General features: G+C 35.9%; 2 protein-coding genes across 2 annotated transcripts; one reads left to right on the forward strand and one right to left on the reverse strand.

Moving 5' to 3' along the window:
* Positions 1–749: 749 nt before the first annotated feature.
* On the forward strand, positions 750–12,526 carry LOC117204095 (endothelial zinc finger protein induced by tumor necrosis factor alpha-like). Its single transcript, XM_033441135.1, has 6 exons — positions 750–890; positions 1,776–1,931; positions 7,883–8,124; positions 8,278–8,567; positions 8,655–8,946; positions 9,358–12,526. The coding sequence occupies exons 1-6, from the start codon at positions 750–752 to the stop codon at positions 9,635–9,637; spliced, it is 1,401 nt and encodes a 466-aa protein (XP_033297026.1). The 3' UTR covers positions 9,638–12,526.
* Positions 12,527–13,772: 1,246 nt separating this feature from the next.
* On the reverse strand, positions 13,773–17,907 carry LOC117204212 (procyclic form-specific polypeptide B1-alpha-like). The gene is made up of 3 exons (XM_033441404.1): positions 17,744–17,907; positions 16,940–17,203; positions 13,773–16,307 (listed from the first exon to the last, which is right to left on the reverse strand). The coding sequence occupies exons 1-3, from the start codon at positions 17,756–17,758 to the stop codon at positions 15,876–15,878; spliced, it is 711 nt and encodes a 236-aa protein (XP_033297295.1). The 5' UTR covers positions 17,759–17,907; the 3' UTR covers positions 13,773–15,875.
* Between the last annotated feature and the right edge of the window lie 1,203 nt (positions 17,908–19,110).

The following is a 19,110-nucleotide window of genomic DNA, read 5'->3' on the forward strand; positions in this document are numbered from 1 at the left end:
CCAAATCTCTTCGCAGAAATTAGTAGGAAAACTCTCATATATTCGATTTTTATACTGAACTTTGCAATGCTTGCAGCTTTCGTTATTAATAAATAATACATTCGTGCAATTATGGAATATGAATTCATGTTACGAACATAAACGGTTACATAAATTATTTATATATTATCTACTAAAATCTCAAATCAATATTCTTGTTTTAGATTATTTTATACTTATGATCAATGTTATTTGTACTCATTTTTTAATAATATTATTTTTCCAAGTATGTACAAATACTTTTTAATATGTCTTTATATAAAAAAAAGTATTTGTGTAAATAAAAGTATATCAGTAAAATAAATAATCACAGTTTTTTAATTTTAGTCAAATAATTTATTTAAAAACTTTTGCTGCTCTCGTTGCTGTTTCTACCTGTTTTACCATCATACGCAACCCTTTGTTGTTACCTTCTCCACCCACCAGATGGTCAAGCTTCGCGCAATGTGGGATCAGGCATTCTGCACGCTGAACAACAGTGAAACGGCAGGAAAGAAATGGTGGCGTTACTTTAATTTTGTTAGAAACTTCTAGTTTTTTAATATTTAAAATTTTAACCAACTTTCATTTCTCGATACGTTCACGAATAATAATTCTGTGCCACTTTCTCGCTAATCTTCGTTGTCTCGAAAAAGTGCGTGGAAATACACCTCACAGACATTATAACCTAACAATTGTTCAGCGTTTGTGTTTAATCGTGAATCATAAGAATGGCAATGAACGAAGATTTCAGTTTCACTGAATTGTGTAGATTATGTTCGTTGAAGAGCAATCACCAGCTTCAAATCTTCGACAAAGAAGGCGAACAGAGACAATTACTTTTTAAAATACGTTCCTGCATTCCTGCTGTAGTAAGTCATATTTCTTGTTGTATTTGTAAAATTAGTTAAGATTTACTGTCTTTATTGCTAAATTTAACTAATATTTGTCTCTTTGGTAAACATTATATTACAACGTTATGTTAAAACGAGTGCGTATAGGATATTGGAAATAGAGAACTGTAGAAACCTGCTACAATACGTTTTATCATTGCTCTAATTAGAAGTTTATGTCGTAAAAATATTGAATGAAATAGCAAGCAAAAGTGTTCACAAAATAATACGAACTTTCATTGATTATTTTGAAAAGAAGAATCGCAAACTAATTTTTAAATGGTCTGTTATAATAATTCTGTTTTTTAGTTTACAAATACAGAAATTTTCAACAATTACAACTTAGGCTATGTATCGATTTAATGATTTTACATTTTGACATTTATAATTATTACACGATTTTTGTACATATAATAATCAATATAAGTCACTTTTTAGGTTATTGTGATATTTCTTAATTGTAATACTAATAAGGGCAATTAAGAAGTAAAAGTTGATTATTTACAAAAAAGGGAGATATATAGTAACTCCGAAAACCTTTCAACAATTTAAAATTATTATTTATTTAAAAAATGTTAATTATGACAAGTCAAACATGTTAGGTTGTATATGCTTAAATTAGGTACTCATACGCTTTATAATATTTTGTTAAAGAAATATAAATATACTGTTGTAATTTTATTTCCTGAATTTCACTTCAATTACTATGTTATATATATATTTATTTATATTTATATTTCTTTAACAAAATATTATAATGCGTATGGATATCTACTTCAAACATATATAACCTAACATGTTTATATACATATTGGAGATTATATTTTCTACAAACAAAATATTCAACCAATAATATTATCACAGATAACGAAAGAGGACGCTTTGCCCAAAAATATTTGTCAGAGATGCGTATACAAATTGGATATGTTTTACGAGTTTCGGGTGAGCTGCATGACGACCGATACTGTGTTAAAAAATTACGCGGACAGTTTGAAGCACCTCGCTGCATCGGTAAACCAGGTAAGTCTAAATGTTTAAATTAATCTGTAATTCATTTAATTAACAATTAATAATTTAAGTCATTCGTGAATGAAAAGCTACAAATAAAATTTCTCCCATTGTGTAGTGTGAGAAAAGCATGAACGAACTTTAATTCTAATTTTGTTGAAATAATTTTAATTTTACATAAATCAGATTATTTAATATATGCATAAACGAGTTAAGCTAAATATGGGTGTTAATTGTTTACATACGAAATTTTCATTTTGATTTATAATGTTAGAAGCTAAGTAAATATAAATTTAGAATATAATATTTATTATAGAAATATTATTGCAAACAAATTTAGAAATATGCAGCATAATTATTTAAATTTTTATATAATAATTTAGATATTTTAAAAAATAAATAACAAATATAAGGTTTTTATATTACGTAGAAAATGAATAGGTAATAATCTATGTATGCTTTTATTTGTTTTACTGACATGTATTTATGTGTTTTACTGACAAAGGTTCAACAGGAATCTAAATTTATTTTATATATAAATTTATAGATGCATATAATAGTGCATGACTCAAAATAATAAACAAAAATGTTCTCAAAAATTAATTTCTCCAAAAACAAACATTCACTAATTTCTTGAAAGTTATACATTAAAACACATGTTACTGTTTCTTCAATATCTTTAATACCAAAACAATAATTATACATCCCATTATTATTTTCACATTATTCAACGACCAATGCTTATTATTATCTACGACATTAAATTATATAGTTAAAAATAACAGATTAAATTATATGTATAATATGACCCTTTTTTAATCTATAAAAAGAAAAATGAATATTCTGTTCGCATGAATGGTACGTCTGTATACTTCACTTAAACACAAGAAGTCTAGTTAAAAGTATATTTATAACGTTACCACTAAATATAGCAACAAACGAGCAACTCGTAGGAATACTTGTTTATGGAGCACCAGTTTATTTGCTCTTAATTGATTTCATGAGACACATCAGGCGCGTTTAATATCCTCGCGAGAGCACGTGGTTTACGACTGGGAGCAAGTGCCTTACAAATGGAGGAGACAGCGCGCTTAATAAAGGTAGATTAAAGGTCTGACATAAAGCTCATGGTATCTCGTGGAGGCAACGAGTAAGAGAAAAGAGGGAGAGAGAGCAAGAATTTTTTCCAGGGCAACATTGGAAAATTTATCGTTGTACGAGCCGGACACGAATAGCCAGAAGGAATCAGGCTATCCCCGTACGATGGGGGTCGTACGTATTCTAGGAAGTACCAGAGACTCTTTACAAGCTCGTAAACTCGGGTGGCAATTTCCGACATGACGCGTTAAAGTGACTTTATGCGTCGAATGGGTGGCCGACACGAGTTCCACATTTCGAGCAGCGTAAAAAGCCCTTTACGCGACACGCGCTCGCGTTCTACCACCTCTGCCCAGTGTTGTCTCTCCGTTCCACCTTCTTTCGTGCCGATTTCGCCTCTGTACTATGCTCGATAAGCGTACGAATGTGCGCGCGAGAAGAGACCGCAGCAGATGAAGAGGGTGAGAGAGGGCCATGCGAAACCGTGCAACCGACTAAAAGGAAGGAGAGGGAACGAGGGGCGTCGCTGATCGGTAGCTCGAGGTCCTTGATTCTCTCTCTGTTCCTCCTTCGCACCCCTTGCTTAGCCAACGAAGCATGATCCCAATAATTCCACCCTCACACACGCGACTCCTCGTGCAGAGAACCCAGCTGGAGGGGATAATATACAGATAAGCAGACACGGATGAACAGATAGGGCAAAAGAGAGACAGATCACGCGACCAGTCGGGATAGAGGGTTTGTAAAAGGCACGCATGTGTGTGCCTGTATGTGTATACGTGTGTGCAACCGTCGCGGCGCTATTGATCGACTCTCCATGGCTAGGCTGCGTCGCGCACAGAAAGCGAAAGTCAGTTCTCCTTTTCTTCGACGTCTCGCCTAGTTCCTTCTTTCTCACTCTTTTCCGTTCACGGGTACAACGTCTCCGTTCCCTTCTCTCCTTTACCTTCGTCTTCTTTTCTACCCTTCCCCTGTCCTTCTTTCACCAGCTCCTCTCTGTCTCTATTCCACTACGCGTCTCGTCGCTCCCCAATCCAAGATTGTTCGATCCCCTTCCCTTGCTAGTTGGCCCGTTGGATCTCCTTGTCCCGGGCACAGGTGCAACGAGGAGCAGACCTATACACCTCTGAAAACCTGTTTCGAGGTCTGGAATACCCCGTCGTAAACGGCCGACGAAGTCTCGTTACCCGGTTGATCGTTGATGCGGTCAACCGAGGAGAGCTAGGGAGCAAAGAAAGCAGAGGAAGCGAACGGTACTTATATACTGCTAGGTGGCTGCTCGCGTTTATGTATCGTGTTTAGTTTAGCCTAATCGCACATATGTACCATCCAATGATACGTCACTCCTTCTAGTCTCTCTCTGTCTCCTTATCTGTCTGTTTCTATTTGATTCTGTCCTCTCCTACTCTCTTTCAGTCGCTCGCTTAGTCAATGTCAGTGTCAAGGTCAGCGGGCCGACGCACTGCAGAGCGCCGCCGCCGACGCCGCCGTCGACTGGTGCTACGCTACTCTCTTCCGTCATTGTGTGTATCCGGCAAGCGAGTGACTCGGTAGTCTGTGTATACGACACAAGGTATACACGAAGGTCTCTTCGCGCGCATACTTGCCTCTCTAGGGCGTCCCTGCCTTTCTCTTTCTCTTTCCCTTCTTTCTTCCTCTCGTTCTCGCTCTCCGAATCTCCCCTTCTTTTTCGCTCTGTTTCTTTCTCTCTCTTTATCTCTGTCTCTCTCTCGCGTGTTCTCGTCGTCGCGCCAGCCACGATGCATTCCGCGGGGATCTCCACTCGATATCGTTGCACCGCGCCGTCTCGTCCGCATATCGCTTCTCCCGTGCCTATTCTTCTTTCCCTTCTACCGGTTCAGTATCGCTCGGTGCTTGTTCCCGCACCTAGTCGCGCCAATTTCGCTTGCTCACCGGGACGCGCTTAGTCTCACCGATCGAATAGAACCGTTTATACCAAGTTCGCGCATACTTGGCTCCATAACCCGAGTGTCGCCGTTCCATTTCCCTCCGCCTCTTCCTCCTTGTTTTGTCTTCGTCCGATCGGTGCACCCTGTGTGGTCTTGCTCTCCACAGCACATCGCCACGGTGCATTCCGTGGAGACCTCCACTCGATATCGTTACGCCGCGCTGCATCCGTGTGTCACCGGCTATCTCATCTCTCCCTTTCTCTCCCCCTCCCCTCTTTCTCTCTTACACACACATACACATTCTGTCCCTCTTTCTCTCCGGTTTTTTCTTTAGTCGCCTTCGTTTCCCTCGTTCCCTCTGAATATAGCTCGTTCTTTCTCCAGTCGACTGGTCGTTGCTCTCTTTCCTTCTTCTTACCCTCTCTGTTCTCCTTCCCTTCCTCACTCTCTCGCTAGAGGGTTATCCCCTCTGCTTCGACCAGACGTTTTTTCGTCTCTTTGTCCTTGCATCCTCCCGCGCCGGGAATCGGCGGCTAGCTCCGCGGGACACACTCTGGTTGCCCCGTAAAACGCGAGATTCTTTCGTGGCGTCGCGAAAAGAAGGAACGCGCGTGGTCATAGAGTTTCCGTTGTTCTTCTCAACGTCATTGTCGCGTTAAAAATTCTTCGTTATCGGAGTCTAAGGCTAACGTGTTCTGGTCTCTACCAGCCACCTCCGGTCTGGACGACGAGCCTCGTGGTCGCTCAATTTTTTTCACCCAGTTCGGAAACTCCCAGCAGAACGGGCGGCATGACGACGCGCGATGGACACTGATGTGATGTGCCGTTGAGTTGCTCGCCTTGTGACGGTGTCAGTGATATCTTTCCTCGAGGACATCCGACCCAGTGAGTCGATTGGGACCGTGCGGTTTTCCTCGGCCTCTGCAGGGGAACAAAGTGTGTGTAGGTACGTGAGCCGGGAGATCAGCCCGATAGCGTTTGCTCGTCTTTTGTGGGAACCTTCGTGTCTGCCTTTCTGTAAGCTAACTTCTTTCTCCGTCTCTCTTTTTCTTTCTTTCTTTCCCTTCTTTCGTCTTCCCGGTCGTTCTTCCCTCACTCTCGTTTCCTGTCTCTCTCGTTTCGGTCATCGTTCTTTCCCGGAGGACCTTGACGGAGCAGGCTACGCGAACAGATCTTTTCGGTTCCTTCGAAAGTCCCTGTCTTTTATGTATTCGATGTCGTCTCTGGGGGATACAGGCTTCTGTGATGCTTCTCGGCGATACGACCATTCTCTCCGGCTTGTTCCGATACCTTCGTGTCGCGAACCAGCGTCACGTGGACGAAATTTTGATTTCTCGACAGCTTCTTTTATAGTATATTAGAGTTTTCCCCGGTTTTTATGCAAATTTTTAATCACCAGCAATTTACACTAAATATTCAATATTCTTGTATTCCTACGAGTGGCTTTTAGAGATTATTGCACGATTTTCACTTTTTAATCAGCTTGTTGAATATCTATAACTTTTCCTTAGAATTCCTTTTACAAAACGTTTCAATTTTTGGAGAATTTACTACGTAAATTCTCGTCGAGATCGATTTCAATAATTGCTTCGGATAATTAGTGATTTTTGAACATTATTATGCAACTTGAATTTTCTTATCAGTTCGAAAAATATTTTTGAACTTTGTCTCTAAAATTCTCCTTAAAAAATTTTTACTTTTGAAAAGCTTAATGCTTCGTTATTAGGAGAACTTCATCAATTATCACAACAATTAGTGTTTTTTTAGAGGAAATTGCATGACCAATTTTTCCATCACTTTTTTTACTTAAAAAATATTCCTCCGAAGTTTTCATTTCTGGAAAGCGTTAATTATGTTTCACATCAGTTCACAAGGAATCGAATACGTTCCATTTAGCTGAAGAATTATTTGAAACTCAGTTTCTGGTAAATATCGATTATCGTTAATAGATATTTGGCACCGAGTGCGGCTTCGTGCATGCTCCGCTCAGCTCAGTTCCCGTGATTAATCGTTTTCCCATATCGGTTTCGAAGCTGTTACGCTTTTGTGCTCGAATTGATAGAAATGTCGCAAAATGCTGTTCATTCCTACAGATTTCCTTCAATTTTACAATCAAATAAACGCATTGTGTCGATAATTGTATTTTGCAAATATATTTTACTAATACAATGACCATTGTCCCAAACATTGTGACAAGTATCAGTTATTGAAAATCGTAATACATCTGTCCATTTTTCCCACTTACTTAGTTTCTCCATCGTTTATGATAAATTTAACCACAATCTCCTTTTTTATGATTTTACATAATCTTATATTTTATGATTGTTTTAATACGAATCGAGTTTATTAACCTAATTAATCTCGTATTTTTATACAACCAAGATATCTCTGGAAGCGTGATCCGCATGTTGCTCAACTAAGTTGATAATTCGTGATAGCAACATTTCTGAGAAAGTCCAGTTCGAAATTTGAAATAAATCGATCTCCTTGCATCAGTTCTTTCTAATCGCTTTAAGTTTTTAACAAAAAGCTTTATATGTCTTATCTTGTAGCTGATATGATAGTTAAAGGTCCTTTTATCGCGTATCCACCATAACGGAATCTACAAATCGCTATAGAAATATTTAAAAAATAAAAATTTTATTAATTTAAGAAGTTGCTACTGTAGGTTATACTGTTAATTGTTGAAAAAATAGTTAAATTATATAAATATGCTTGTTAAGAGCTACTAATATGCAGAATACCTGATAGTGGGCATTTTTCAAATTACCACAAAAGTAAAAATTGCTAAGGTCAGTTAATCTCTTATCATCTACGAATTAACATCTAATTTGCTCTGTTTCAATGACTAATCAAAGAAAAAATTTGATGAAAACTTAAGAAGGCGCCTGTCCTTCTCAAAAACGACTTATGCTGGTACAAAACATAATGCAACAATAAAACAATAATTAATAGGGCACTGATAAGGACAAGATGTCTAATGGTAGCCAGCAACAACAGCGATCGGCTTATGTGGAAGCGCATGCCGTGGCTCATGCTGCAGTACAGCAACACATGGCACAACAAGCTGCACAAGCGAGGCTTGCTGGCCCTGGTCCACCTGCGACACCTCAGACACCTAATCCAACCTTTACCTTACCCGACGATGGTTTGGGTTATGACGATGGTGTACGCGTACTCCGCTCTATCGGAACATGGTAAGTTTTCCTTTTATGCTAGTGTCAAATCTTACAAGAAGTGAGATTGTTATGCTATTCGTTGGAATGATTTTTTTTTTATAATAAGAGGCACAGTAATTATTATCTGTCAGAATATAAATGTTAAAATATTGATTGCAAAATTCGAAATAGGTCTCCAGATTACTCAGCAGCAATGCGTCCTGGTGGTGTAATGCCTCCATTTCCTGGTGCAATGGATCAGCAGTTTGGGAGTAGAGCTCCTACAGTAAATCAGCCATTAAGAACTACAAACAATATAACGTCTCGCCCGGGATTTGCGTCAAAGGCCACAAATACAGGTGAACCGGCGACAAAGGCGTTCGCTTGCACCGTTTGTGGCAAAGGTCTTGCTCGTAAGGATAAACTCGTTATTCACATGCGTATTCATACAGGGGAGAAGCCGTATTCCTGCGAAGTTTGCGGTAAGTGTGTCTAAACTGTTGCTTTGCATTGTACGATAATTTATGTACTTGTTTGAGTTTAACTGATGTTACGGCTTTTGCTTCTAGGTAAAGCATTTGCCCGCAGAGATAAACTAGTTATTCATATGAACAAGTTGAGACACAGACCGGGAGTGGCGCCACTTTCTACACCTACAGCTCCGAATTCGGATCAACAGCAGCAACAACAGCAGCAACAGCAACAAGCTCAGCAACAACAGCAACAAGCACAACAACCGCAGCAGCAGCAACAATCTCGGCAGGATACTATACACAAATTGAAGGAAGAACCAGTTAGTTGGGCGTGTGAATTATGCGGTCGAGCATTAGCCACAAGAGATGAATGGATGCAGCATGCTCGGTAATTTCTGTTTATGTTTACATCTGTAGTAGTAAATATAAATATTTAAAATTTTGTTCTAAAACAACATTTTCACTGGAAAGAATATAAAAGAAATAATATTTATTAATAGAAGATACTTTTATTAAATACAATATTCATTAGCGTATAAGAAATTTTGAAAAATTTTTGTACGCAATTATTATAATAGCTTCAATATAGAAATTCATGGAATATGTAAGTAATATAATTATATTATTTAGCAATATTTAATTCTCGATATGTTGGGAAAAATGTTATAAATAATTGAAAAGAAAATAGAAAGAACATATTTCTAACTGTTCGTAATGAACGTATTTATCTCAAAATACATACATCATCATTAATTGTTTGATAATTTATTGTTGTGTAATTGAACATCTTCTGTTACAGTTCTCACTTGGAAGCATCGGCTCCGCCACAACATGCAGCACCATATTTCCCGGGATCTACAGCTCCTCCGCAAGCGTACGCATCTGAGAGGCATTTCTGTCTTATGTGCCGTACAGATTTTACAGATAAGGCTGAATTTATGTTCCACGTACGTTCCCATTTCGAACCTCACGCGCAGCAAACGCCATCTCAGCATTCGAGTGGTAAACAAGGAAGCGATCCTGCAACGGCCGAATTGATCGCTCGTGGACTGGTCGATCCTTCGGGATTATGCAGCTAGAATTATCCTTCCTGTCATTATGCGCCATCGATTCGTGTCTTACCATAGTACAAGTTCTCTACTCCATTTTGACCAGAACTTCTGCATAGGATGTCATGCGTATTGTGATTGTAATGAATATGTACTGATTTATAACGAGAGATACACAGTAGTATATTTCTCTATAAATATTAACGGATACACACAGTTTATCGTTTGTTTCACGCTGCAAAGGAAACTAAATACAACTTTTAAAAATTGTTGTACGAATCCTTTGAATATCGCATAATTCGTTCGTCCGATAGTTGATCACAAGTCAATAAACATAAAGTGCACTGCTTTCAGGAAATAACAGAGAACAATATTTTTTTGCATTGCACATATCACCGAAATTAAAGATTTCGAATTAACATAGGAGTACTACTGTGTATCCCGAATATTATATATAATAAATTGGGACATACATTATATTCGTCAGGTATTTAGGTATTGACGCGATACTGATTTATATGGTAAGAGATTATACTATTGCGCCAATATTTAAGTATGATTACTTAATAGTATACGTTCCTACATAGCTAGCTTTCCGCTATCTTTAGCCATTAGCAATATCTGCCATGTAATGTACAGGTTTGTTCTCAATGCTATTATAGTTCTTTTTACACATTTTACGATCAACGACCTGTTTCGTATGTTTCACAATTTGAAGATTTTATTGTTTCGAAGTAATTATGTTTTTTAAATTATACGTTTCGGCGCTTTAAAACGGTGCGTATGTGGTGTTGCGTGTAATTGCTTTTGCGGGAATATTATTTGATTAAGAAATTCTTTTTAAATAGAAATTTTTTGTCTAGTTTAAAAATCATTTATTTGACTATCTGTTAAGGTTATATTCTAATTATATGATTATTTTTGTTCTTTTTTAAATGAAATTCATTGATCTTCCAAAGGCGATGTATTATTAGCCACATTATCGATTTATAATACCAAACGTGTAGTTTTTATTGTTGTGTAGCGTAAGTGTTGATACACAAATATTTTACCGGATACGACAAAACATACCCAGATGTTTTATATTCTATAATCTATTCTAGATCAAGCAGATTTCTTTTACTGTTTGCTTAAAAACTTGTTTATTGTTACGATTATCCTTGGTACCTGAAGTATGAATATGTACTTAACCAGGGAAGGGTTTATATTACATATACGACAGATTTTCGCTTTATTACAGTTAATGAGAACATGAAAAAACAAAAGTGTACTTATAAGTACGTGTACTTATAAGCTTGAGTATCTAATGCCTTTTAATCTTTCAACATTCTTTTATTACACTTTACCGATTTCCAATTCAATTTTAATCAATGGAAACCTCGTACGCTTTTTTTTTATTACTCAATGTAAAAATTAGCAGCAATATCGTTTCACAATATTAGTTCATCGAGTGCCCGCGAGAGACATGCATTGTGAACAAACTGTCTCTTCCAATAACTTCATAGGATTCGCTTCTACAGCGCTTTCTTCCTCTCGTCTTTAGAATAAAACATTATATAGTCAGCGAGAACATAATGTTGCTAAAACTGCCGTGCCTCCTGCCTCACGTACGACTCATTTCCGGCTTATTTTCGATCCAAATTACTTCCAGGATAACGGTGCCTAAAATGGTATACTTCAAAAAGAAAGAAAAAGAAAAAAGCTATACCTATACCGTTAGGTATATATTTTGTATAATTCTAACTAGTGCAATATAGTGTTAATCGTATCGACAATAGTTGCGATTGTTACGAAGAAAAGGAAGGACGAAGACGAAAAATGAAGACAAAATGTGAATGAAAAGACAGAAAAGGAGGTTCTGCGAGTAATTTTGATAGAAAACGTTCGCTGACACTCGCGCGATAAATATGCATAAACAATAACCGTTTATAGCGGCTTAATTAGTAACGATGTAAAGGAAATGGAGAAAAATAAGACAAAAATGCCGGCCTTTCTTGTAATGCAGTTAACGAGAAACATCTTTTACATAGTTTGTATGAATTTAGAATAGTTGGAGTTAGGTCGTTGAAGATTTGATACAAAGCTGAACGATTCGTGTAAGCGGATTTCCACTTTTCCCACGTCCGTCTATTGTGTTTGATGTCACAATGAATCAGTGATAGAAAATTGAAGAATTAAAAAGAGGTGATTAAAGGGATTAAATGGAGCGATTAAACGGAGTGTAACAACGACCGACACGAAGGTGCAAATATGAAAACTAATTTACGGTCTTGATTTTTACGAACGAAGAGTACCAGAAATCAGCATGACATAGTTCGAAAAATTACGCCTGCCATTTGCACGCCGTCGATGAAAATGTAAATTTGTAGAGATTGCAATAATATGTCTATCGAGGATCTAACGCGATCCAGCGTTTCTTCTAGAGTTTTTCTTTTTCTTGTTTCGAGGAGAATTGCATGCGGAAATGAAACGTTTATGCGATGTAAAGCGTAATGATTTATAATCGTGGTACTTTGTACGGTCGAGAGTGGAATATTATATTTAATAGACGTATAGTGCCTTTTCTCTGGGATTTATCCGATTTCGTTTTGATCATTTGAAATTGAAACGTGTTAAGGAGGCACATTGGCATATGAATTTCTAAATAAGTATAAGTTTAATATAGATAAGATGAGAGTTGTTCTTCTCGTTCTTTTATGTTTTTTTCTATTTTCTCTTTTATTACTCTTATTTTCTGTTTGTTTCTGTTGTGAGGAGTGAATGATTGATGCCACTGCCTCTAGCAGCTGTTTTTAGATTACTTTTATACTGTTGATGTCACGCGCAGCTAATCAGAGTCAGTATATTACTGCCATAATCATAAAACGAAATGTATAACCAATATACCTTTATAAATAAAAGACAACTGAAAAAGTAAAACATTGCCTTTCACATTACTGAAATATATTCGAATGATTCTGAATTAATATTGGAGAAACGCGTAATGTAATACATGGCATACTAGTTTTCCTATCTTGTTTGTTTTGTATAGCATAAGAATTTTAAAAACATTATTCATATTATAAATATTATTCAACAATATTTTTTGCGTTTCATTAAATTAATCAAGCTTCAGAAATTGATATTTGTTATAAATAAGCTATTTGATAACTAGATTGGGTATATTTATGTATTTATGGGAAATTTAAATCTCCAAAAATTTACAAGACGCGCATGATATACAAACATTTTCGAAGTAAGTCACTTATTATGATATTCAGTGAGTAAGACAAATTTCTTATACAAGTTGTCTCCATAAAAATACCTACGAATTTGAATAAAAATTCAGTATACGAGCAACTAATTTCTCTACGTTGAAACATACTAAAAGCTTAAAAGCTTGTCATAATTCTATCTATCAACTTATGACAGTAGAATGGAAAAAGAAAAAAATGGATGAAGTGACCAAATGTAACACGGATGCAGGGCATTCAAGTGGCTCGACAAGTATGTAACCGGTGCTCGCATGCTGCATCCAGCGTGAACTGCACCCGTTTGGCCATAAATTAACTCCGTGATCGACTTTCTTAAAGGACATCGACGTGACGCGAAACGTTACGGTATGCGTTTCTTTGGGTCCACTACTAAGGATATCGAGTTCCTGCTTCGATACGGCCGGTTTGCCTTGCCGCACCCGTATTGCCAATACTGATAAACGGACGCCCTGTTCAACTACATTTTTATTTTCGTTCCAACTGCACGGGTATTATTCGCGAGCCAGCATAATAAGATAATTGTCCCTTTGTCTAAGTTTTCTTTGTCTTTGCCTAACTTTCCTTCCGTTTCGAGCTGGGCGTAGTTGACATGACGTGCCAGTTGCATTCGATGACGGATAGGTGAGAGCAAAAGTATGGCGTTTCAGGAGATGACTATTAAGAGACGAATATTGTACAAATTTCACGAGGTAAATTTGAACGGTTACGGTCTAAATATGTTTTTTGGAATAAGTATTTCTAATTTCTGTTTCTATTTGTATATGTACTTAGGTACGTTTCATTCTAAATGCACACTATTTTATGTGCTTATACTTATTTTACTTGTGAGATTTCATTTACGTGATACGCTACTATAATATTTCGATTGAATTTTAAATTACTAGTTATTATTTAATAATATTTATCCGACATTTAATTTTCTTAATTGGTCATTTGTTCAACTACTGCCGTCTTTTATTAGAATTTCACACATTATTTCAGTATATTTTATTTATTACAATATTTTAATTATAACGAGCTGGAGATAATACCAGAGACGAAAAATGTAGTAATACAAGAACAATAAAAATAAGACATTATAACGAGGAAATGAGATCATGTACATTTTTATATCAGTTTATTAGATGTAGAAATTAGTTCGATCACTTCTATCCTATCTTAGTCTTCTGTTCCAATTACAGAAATAGATATAATACAATATAGTAGGATATGAAGCATAATTGAAATTATTGTAACCTACTGAAACCTGTTTCAAGAGGCGATGCCTTACACGTTCAACCTATATTTACAATAAGGTATGAATCACACCTAAAAGATCACGTATCCTCCCTCATGGATCGTGGGATCCCTCGTAGATCGTTGCAATAGCATGGGATACGTCAAAGGTTGTTCAATGAAAGTAACGTGACCCCAAAGTGCGCGGGATAGTGCTCGCATTTGTACAGGGAATTGCTATGCGAAACGCAGGGCGTCGTCCAATCGAAGCGATTAAGAAAATTCGATGCAATGGAGTTTGTAAAATGCTGAATAGTTTACATGACGCCGCTGCTAATTTCACGCGAACTGTCCGATCTGTCGGAAATTCTTATCGACATTTCTTATTTAATGCTTCTCCTTTCTCTCCATTTAAATTCATTCCAACACTTCAGTGAGAAATTTTAATTGGTACTCTTCGCCTTACGCTGCTGAAACGCTACTCAAACTTATCGTCTACATTTTCCCTCTGAAGTATAGAATTTATAATTTCTTCGCTTTTTTAGGAGTTCTTCTAGGAGTCATAATGAAATGACACATCGATACACGAAGCATACTTTCTCCATTTCATGGTACACTTTGCGAATGTTATGAGGAAAATGCTTCCTTGTAATTGGAAATTTTTATTCTGGCTAATAGAATATTTGCGGATATAAATTATCGAACTAAAAGAAACTTTAAGTGAAAGAAGTCGATAGAACTTTCCAACTAATCTAATCTATTCTATCGCGAATATTTGCCTGACACTATACCCATAATTAGCGATAACGTAAGTGAACGAAGGAATCCTCCCTAATTGGCAAAATAAATATTGTATTCGTTTCCTCAAGAATTTATATAGATTGTATGCAGTGTTTCAGAGGAAGTTCAACTTGTTTCACGCGAGGTACCTTGCAGTAAGATCATGGACAAGGCTCTGGCTACCTACAATCTCCTAATTATGAATGCATGCTCTCACATTTAATTTATCGTTTGTTAATTTCCGCCTATGATATTTACGGATAGTAGATTTCTTAGAATTTTTCGAAAATTTTGTGATACGCTTGGTTTAATAGATTTTAGATAGGCTATCATTGAAAAACATTATGTTAACTATTAAACTACGATATACAAAATAAAACGTGGAAATTCTTGAAAATGTAGCTCTCTAAATTCAGAATAAATGATAATAAGAGCAAATTAGCAAATATTCTAAGGTTAGTTCTACTCTAATAAATTACAAAAAGTACACAATATATTACACAATACACAGCGAAAATCTATATTATAATACACAGAAATCTCTTGCGTCATATAATTTCTATAATAGGATTCCAGAGACTTATTCACAAATTAATAGAATTATTCTAATTATTCTTTCCATTTTTCCTTTCCTCTTTAAGTATAATTTACACGATATTCAATTTTATCCTAATTTATAAGTACATTCTATTTCTGAACCCAGTAAGTTTTAAATATTAACCATACACCTCGAAGAAAATCGACAAAATGATAGATGCATACAAACTAACACATAATAATCAATTAATCAATTCTCTCTCGAGTTTAAAATAGATCGTTAAGAAAAAAGACGATTTTCTTTAAAATTTTAATATGAACGAATTTCGTCAGATGAAAGTTCTTTATCTTTCTAAATTTACCTTATAAAATGACAACCTGCGCCCCCTCGTACATTATTCCATTCTTCCATATTATTGGCCAAATTTTACGAGTGACAAATTACAAATTAGAAGTTACTCCCATTCCTAGTTACCTTTTTCTTAACTTTTATTAAACGTGTAGGAGTAGCCATCCGGAGTCCTATTGAAGTTCAACTTTCCAGGTGGGTAAAACCTTCGAGGTGGTGGCGTCGTTATAGCGTTGTACTGTGGTAATGGTCTAGCCGGAGGTTGATACTGTGGCGGTGGGTTGTAGGAAGGGATGGATTGAATTTCAGGTGGTGGTTGAGGTCTAGGTTGGTATTGTGGTTGAGATTGATACACTGGTTGAGGTGGAAGGTGAGGTTGAGGTTGAGGTTGGGGCTGAGGCGCTGGTTGTGCTTCATAAACTGGTTGACTCTGACGTTGATACGATTGCAAGGATGGGTTGTATCGCGGTGGTTGATAATCGGGTGGGTTGTATTGCGGTAGAGGTACGTACTCTGGTTGAGGTGGAACTTGCGGGGGTGGAACGGGAATGCCGTCGCCTGTGGCCTGTTCAAATAAAAGAGGAAAAGTGAATCGGAATAATATTTAAATGTTAAATAGTAAATATCAAAGCAACTATTGTAACGTTTACTATTTACTATTTAATGTCATAAACGAATCATTTCGCTAGTAACGAGGGAGTTTTGTTATATGAGTGTGATATTCAAATAGCTATTAATAATATAGCTTATCGTGAGAAAAGTTATTCAAATTGTGTACTATTGTTAGAAGGTGTTTTGTCTTAATTGTGCTTCAATAAATTATCGTATCTTTGTAAACAAGTGTGTAGGAGTAACTAAATGTTCCTAAATATACGGAGGGTGAACGATGAATTGCAGTAGCATAATTGCGATGATTTACGAAAAATATAGAAAGGGACAACTTTATTATTAATAACCATCAATCAATTAAAAAATTTCTTATACAATATTTACTTACAAATTTCTATCTCACCGAACGAGATATAAAACTAAGCTATAATAATTTTAGTTTTTCTAACTTCAAAATTTATATAAATTTCCACATTACTGTAATAGCTTAGCTCTTGTCAATATTGATATTTTATTTTTCATATGTAATAAAAGAAACATATGTTAAATGGAAAAAGAACTAGGATTTTCTGCCACATTCTAACGTACCTGAAAGCCATTTTTCCCAGCCGTATATGTCACTGTGCGTCTTTGACCCGTAGGATCGACGTAGGAGTAAGACCCACGGCGATTCCCGTAAACGTCGCTTTCCTCTTTGAATTCCACACCATCTTCTTGTGAATAAGCGGCGCCAAAGGTTCCATCTCCAGCTAGATATCTTGCGTCACTCAAAATTGCTGCCTGTTGAGGTGACTGGTATTGTCTATTCGTCGATTGACACGAGACCAATGCAACCGTGTAGAATAGTAACGCCTGGAAATTTAAGTTCATGACTTTAGAAACGACAAAGTAGAGAAGAGCGAGATATGTAATTGTTGTCACAATGAATTATACAGTTCAATTAATTTGTATTCGATATCTTATTTTATTTTTTAAGTTATACTAAACACATTATATTTGCTACATGGTAGCAAGATGTCTAATATCAGTTAGTCAGCAATATTTGAAGATAGGAAATAATTATAGAAGCTTAAATAATAGATTTGAAATATTTAATAAAACAAAATGTTCATATGGAAATCATTTAATACAGTGTTCTGTCGAACAAATAAGCATCTCCTAAACAAAATTACTTATTCTTTGTATTTCCTTCGAATTAACGCTCGATGAGATATAAATGAACTGCTACAAAAGCGGGGCGAGTTAAAAAAGTAACAACGATGAAACGAGTGGCATATTTGTTACGTGGTATTACAAGTATACCACAGATGCAACGAAAAAGTAATCGATTTTGTTGGATTTTGACAATGCGTGGTGAAAAGTTTCGAAGTAACATTGAAAACGAGTACTTACGAATATCGCATACATAATGGAGAAATAACGACAACGGGGCGACGAGAAGTACAACAGTGCTCGAAGGACCGTCGAGAGGGGCGTTTTATACGGCAGATTGGATCACGTTGACCTGAAGAGTCCTTGATGGCCGCCCGCGCGCCTCAGCTACAGAATAATGCAGATTGCACTCTGATCTTCTACCACGCCTTTCCACCGCCACTCGGCTTTCCTCTTTCTAACACGCTCTGACATTTCTTGAATCAGCATTTTCACTGTTACACTACAATATTCGATGTACAATAAATAATTATGGTTATAGATCGTAGATTTGAGTGAGAATTGAATTGAGAATCTTGTTGCAGAAAAGTCGGATGTGCATTAAAATTATAATTATTTTAATGTAATTTTATTGTAATGTAAATTAGTTTAATGTAACTTTAAGTGCAACAATGTTTAAAGAGCAAGACATTTTGAACACTGCTTCCGTTGTATTGAATAATGTACTTTGATGAAAAAATCGACTATTTCCATTGATGTTTAATTTGCTATAATCAATTTTACATTGCATTTTGTTTTTAGTTTTATAGATAAATTTTTTGCCCATTTGCAATTTTTTTCAATGAAAAATGTTTCAATGAAAAAATTTTTCGTAATGTAATCAATTAATAATGTAGAATGTAAAATTGTAAGAATTTAAAATAAATTTGGAAATGGAAACAGCAAGATCATTAGCCCGTTTGATAAAAGAATTAAGATTAATTATCATTGTTAACGTTAAAATAATAGCGCAAGCCCTGACAAAATATAGGTGAGAACAGATGATCTATTGTTTGCAACTGTAGGTAGTGCAATTCCGATTATATCAGAACCCTTACTTACCGACTTGTATATTATCTTATGAGCAGCGAGTAACTCGTACAAAAGGTTCGCGATTCTGCCGCTTTGCGCTAGTGTCGAAAATACAAAATAATTATAAAATAATATTTTAAATCGAACTTATAATAGAAAATTAATTAACGCAATATACGTATATCGATAGAAATCTTTCTTTATATTTAACTAAATAAGAGTCAATAATGTAAGATGGATTATCAAGGAAGTATATATATTTAAATTACATATGACATACATGGATTGTACGTATACATATATATTATGATTTATTATACATACGTACCTATATTAATTCCGAAACAATAGAAAAAATAAATTGCAACTCTCTTTACTTTCGCTATAGCAGAACAAATAGTCAATCTATTTCTACTGAATTATAAGTAATCGACTTATATTTCTCAGGTTTGCTTTGGAACCTGGATATAATGTTTTATGCATTTCTACAAATCAGAAAATTGAAATATGGCAATTGTTTCTTGAGAATATAAAAC

The sequence above is a fragment of the Bombus bifarius genome, unplaced genomic scaffold (assembly GCF_011952205.1).
Source record: "Bombus bifarius isolate JDL3187 unplaced genomic scaffold, Bbif_JDL3187 scf7180000007977, whole genome shotgun sequence".
In the NCBI taxonomy this organism is placed as follows: domain Eukaryota; kingdom Metazoa; phylum Arthropoda; class Insecta; order Hymenoptera; family Apidae; genus Bombus; species Bombus bifarius.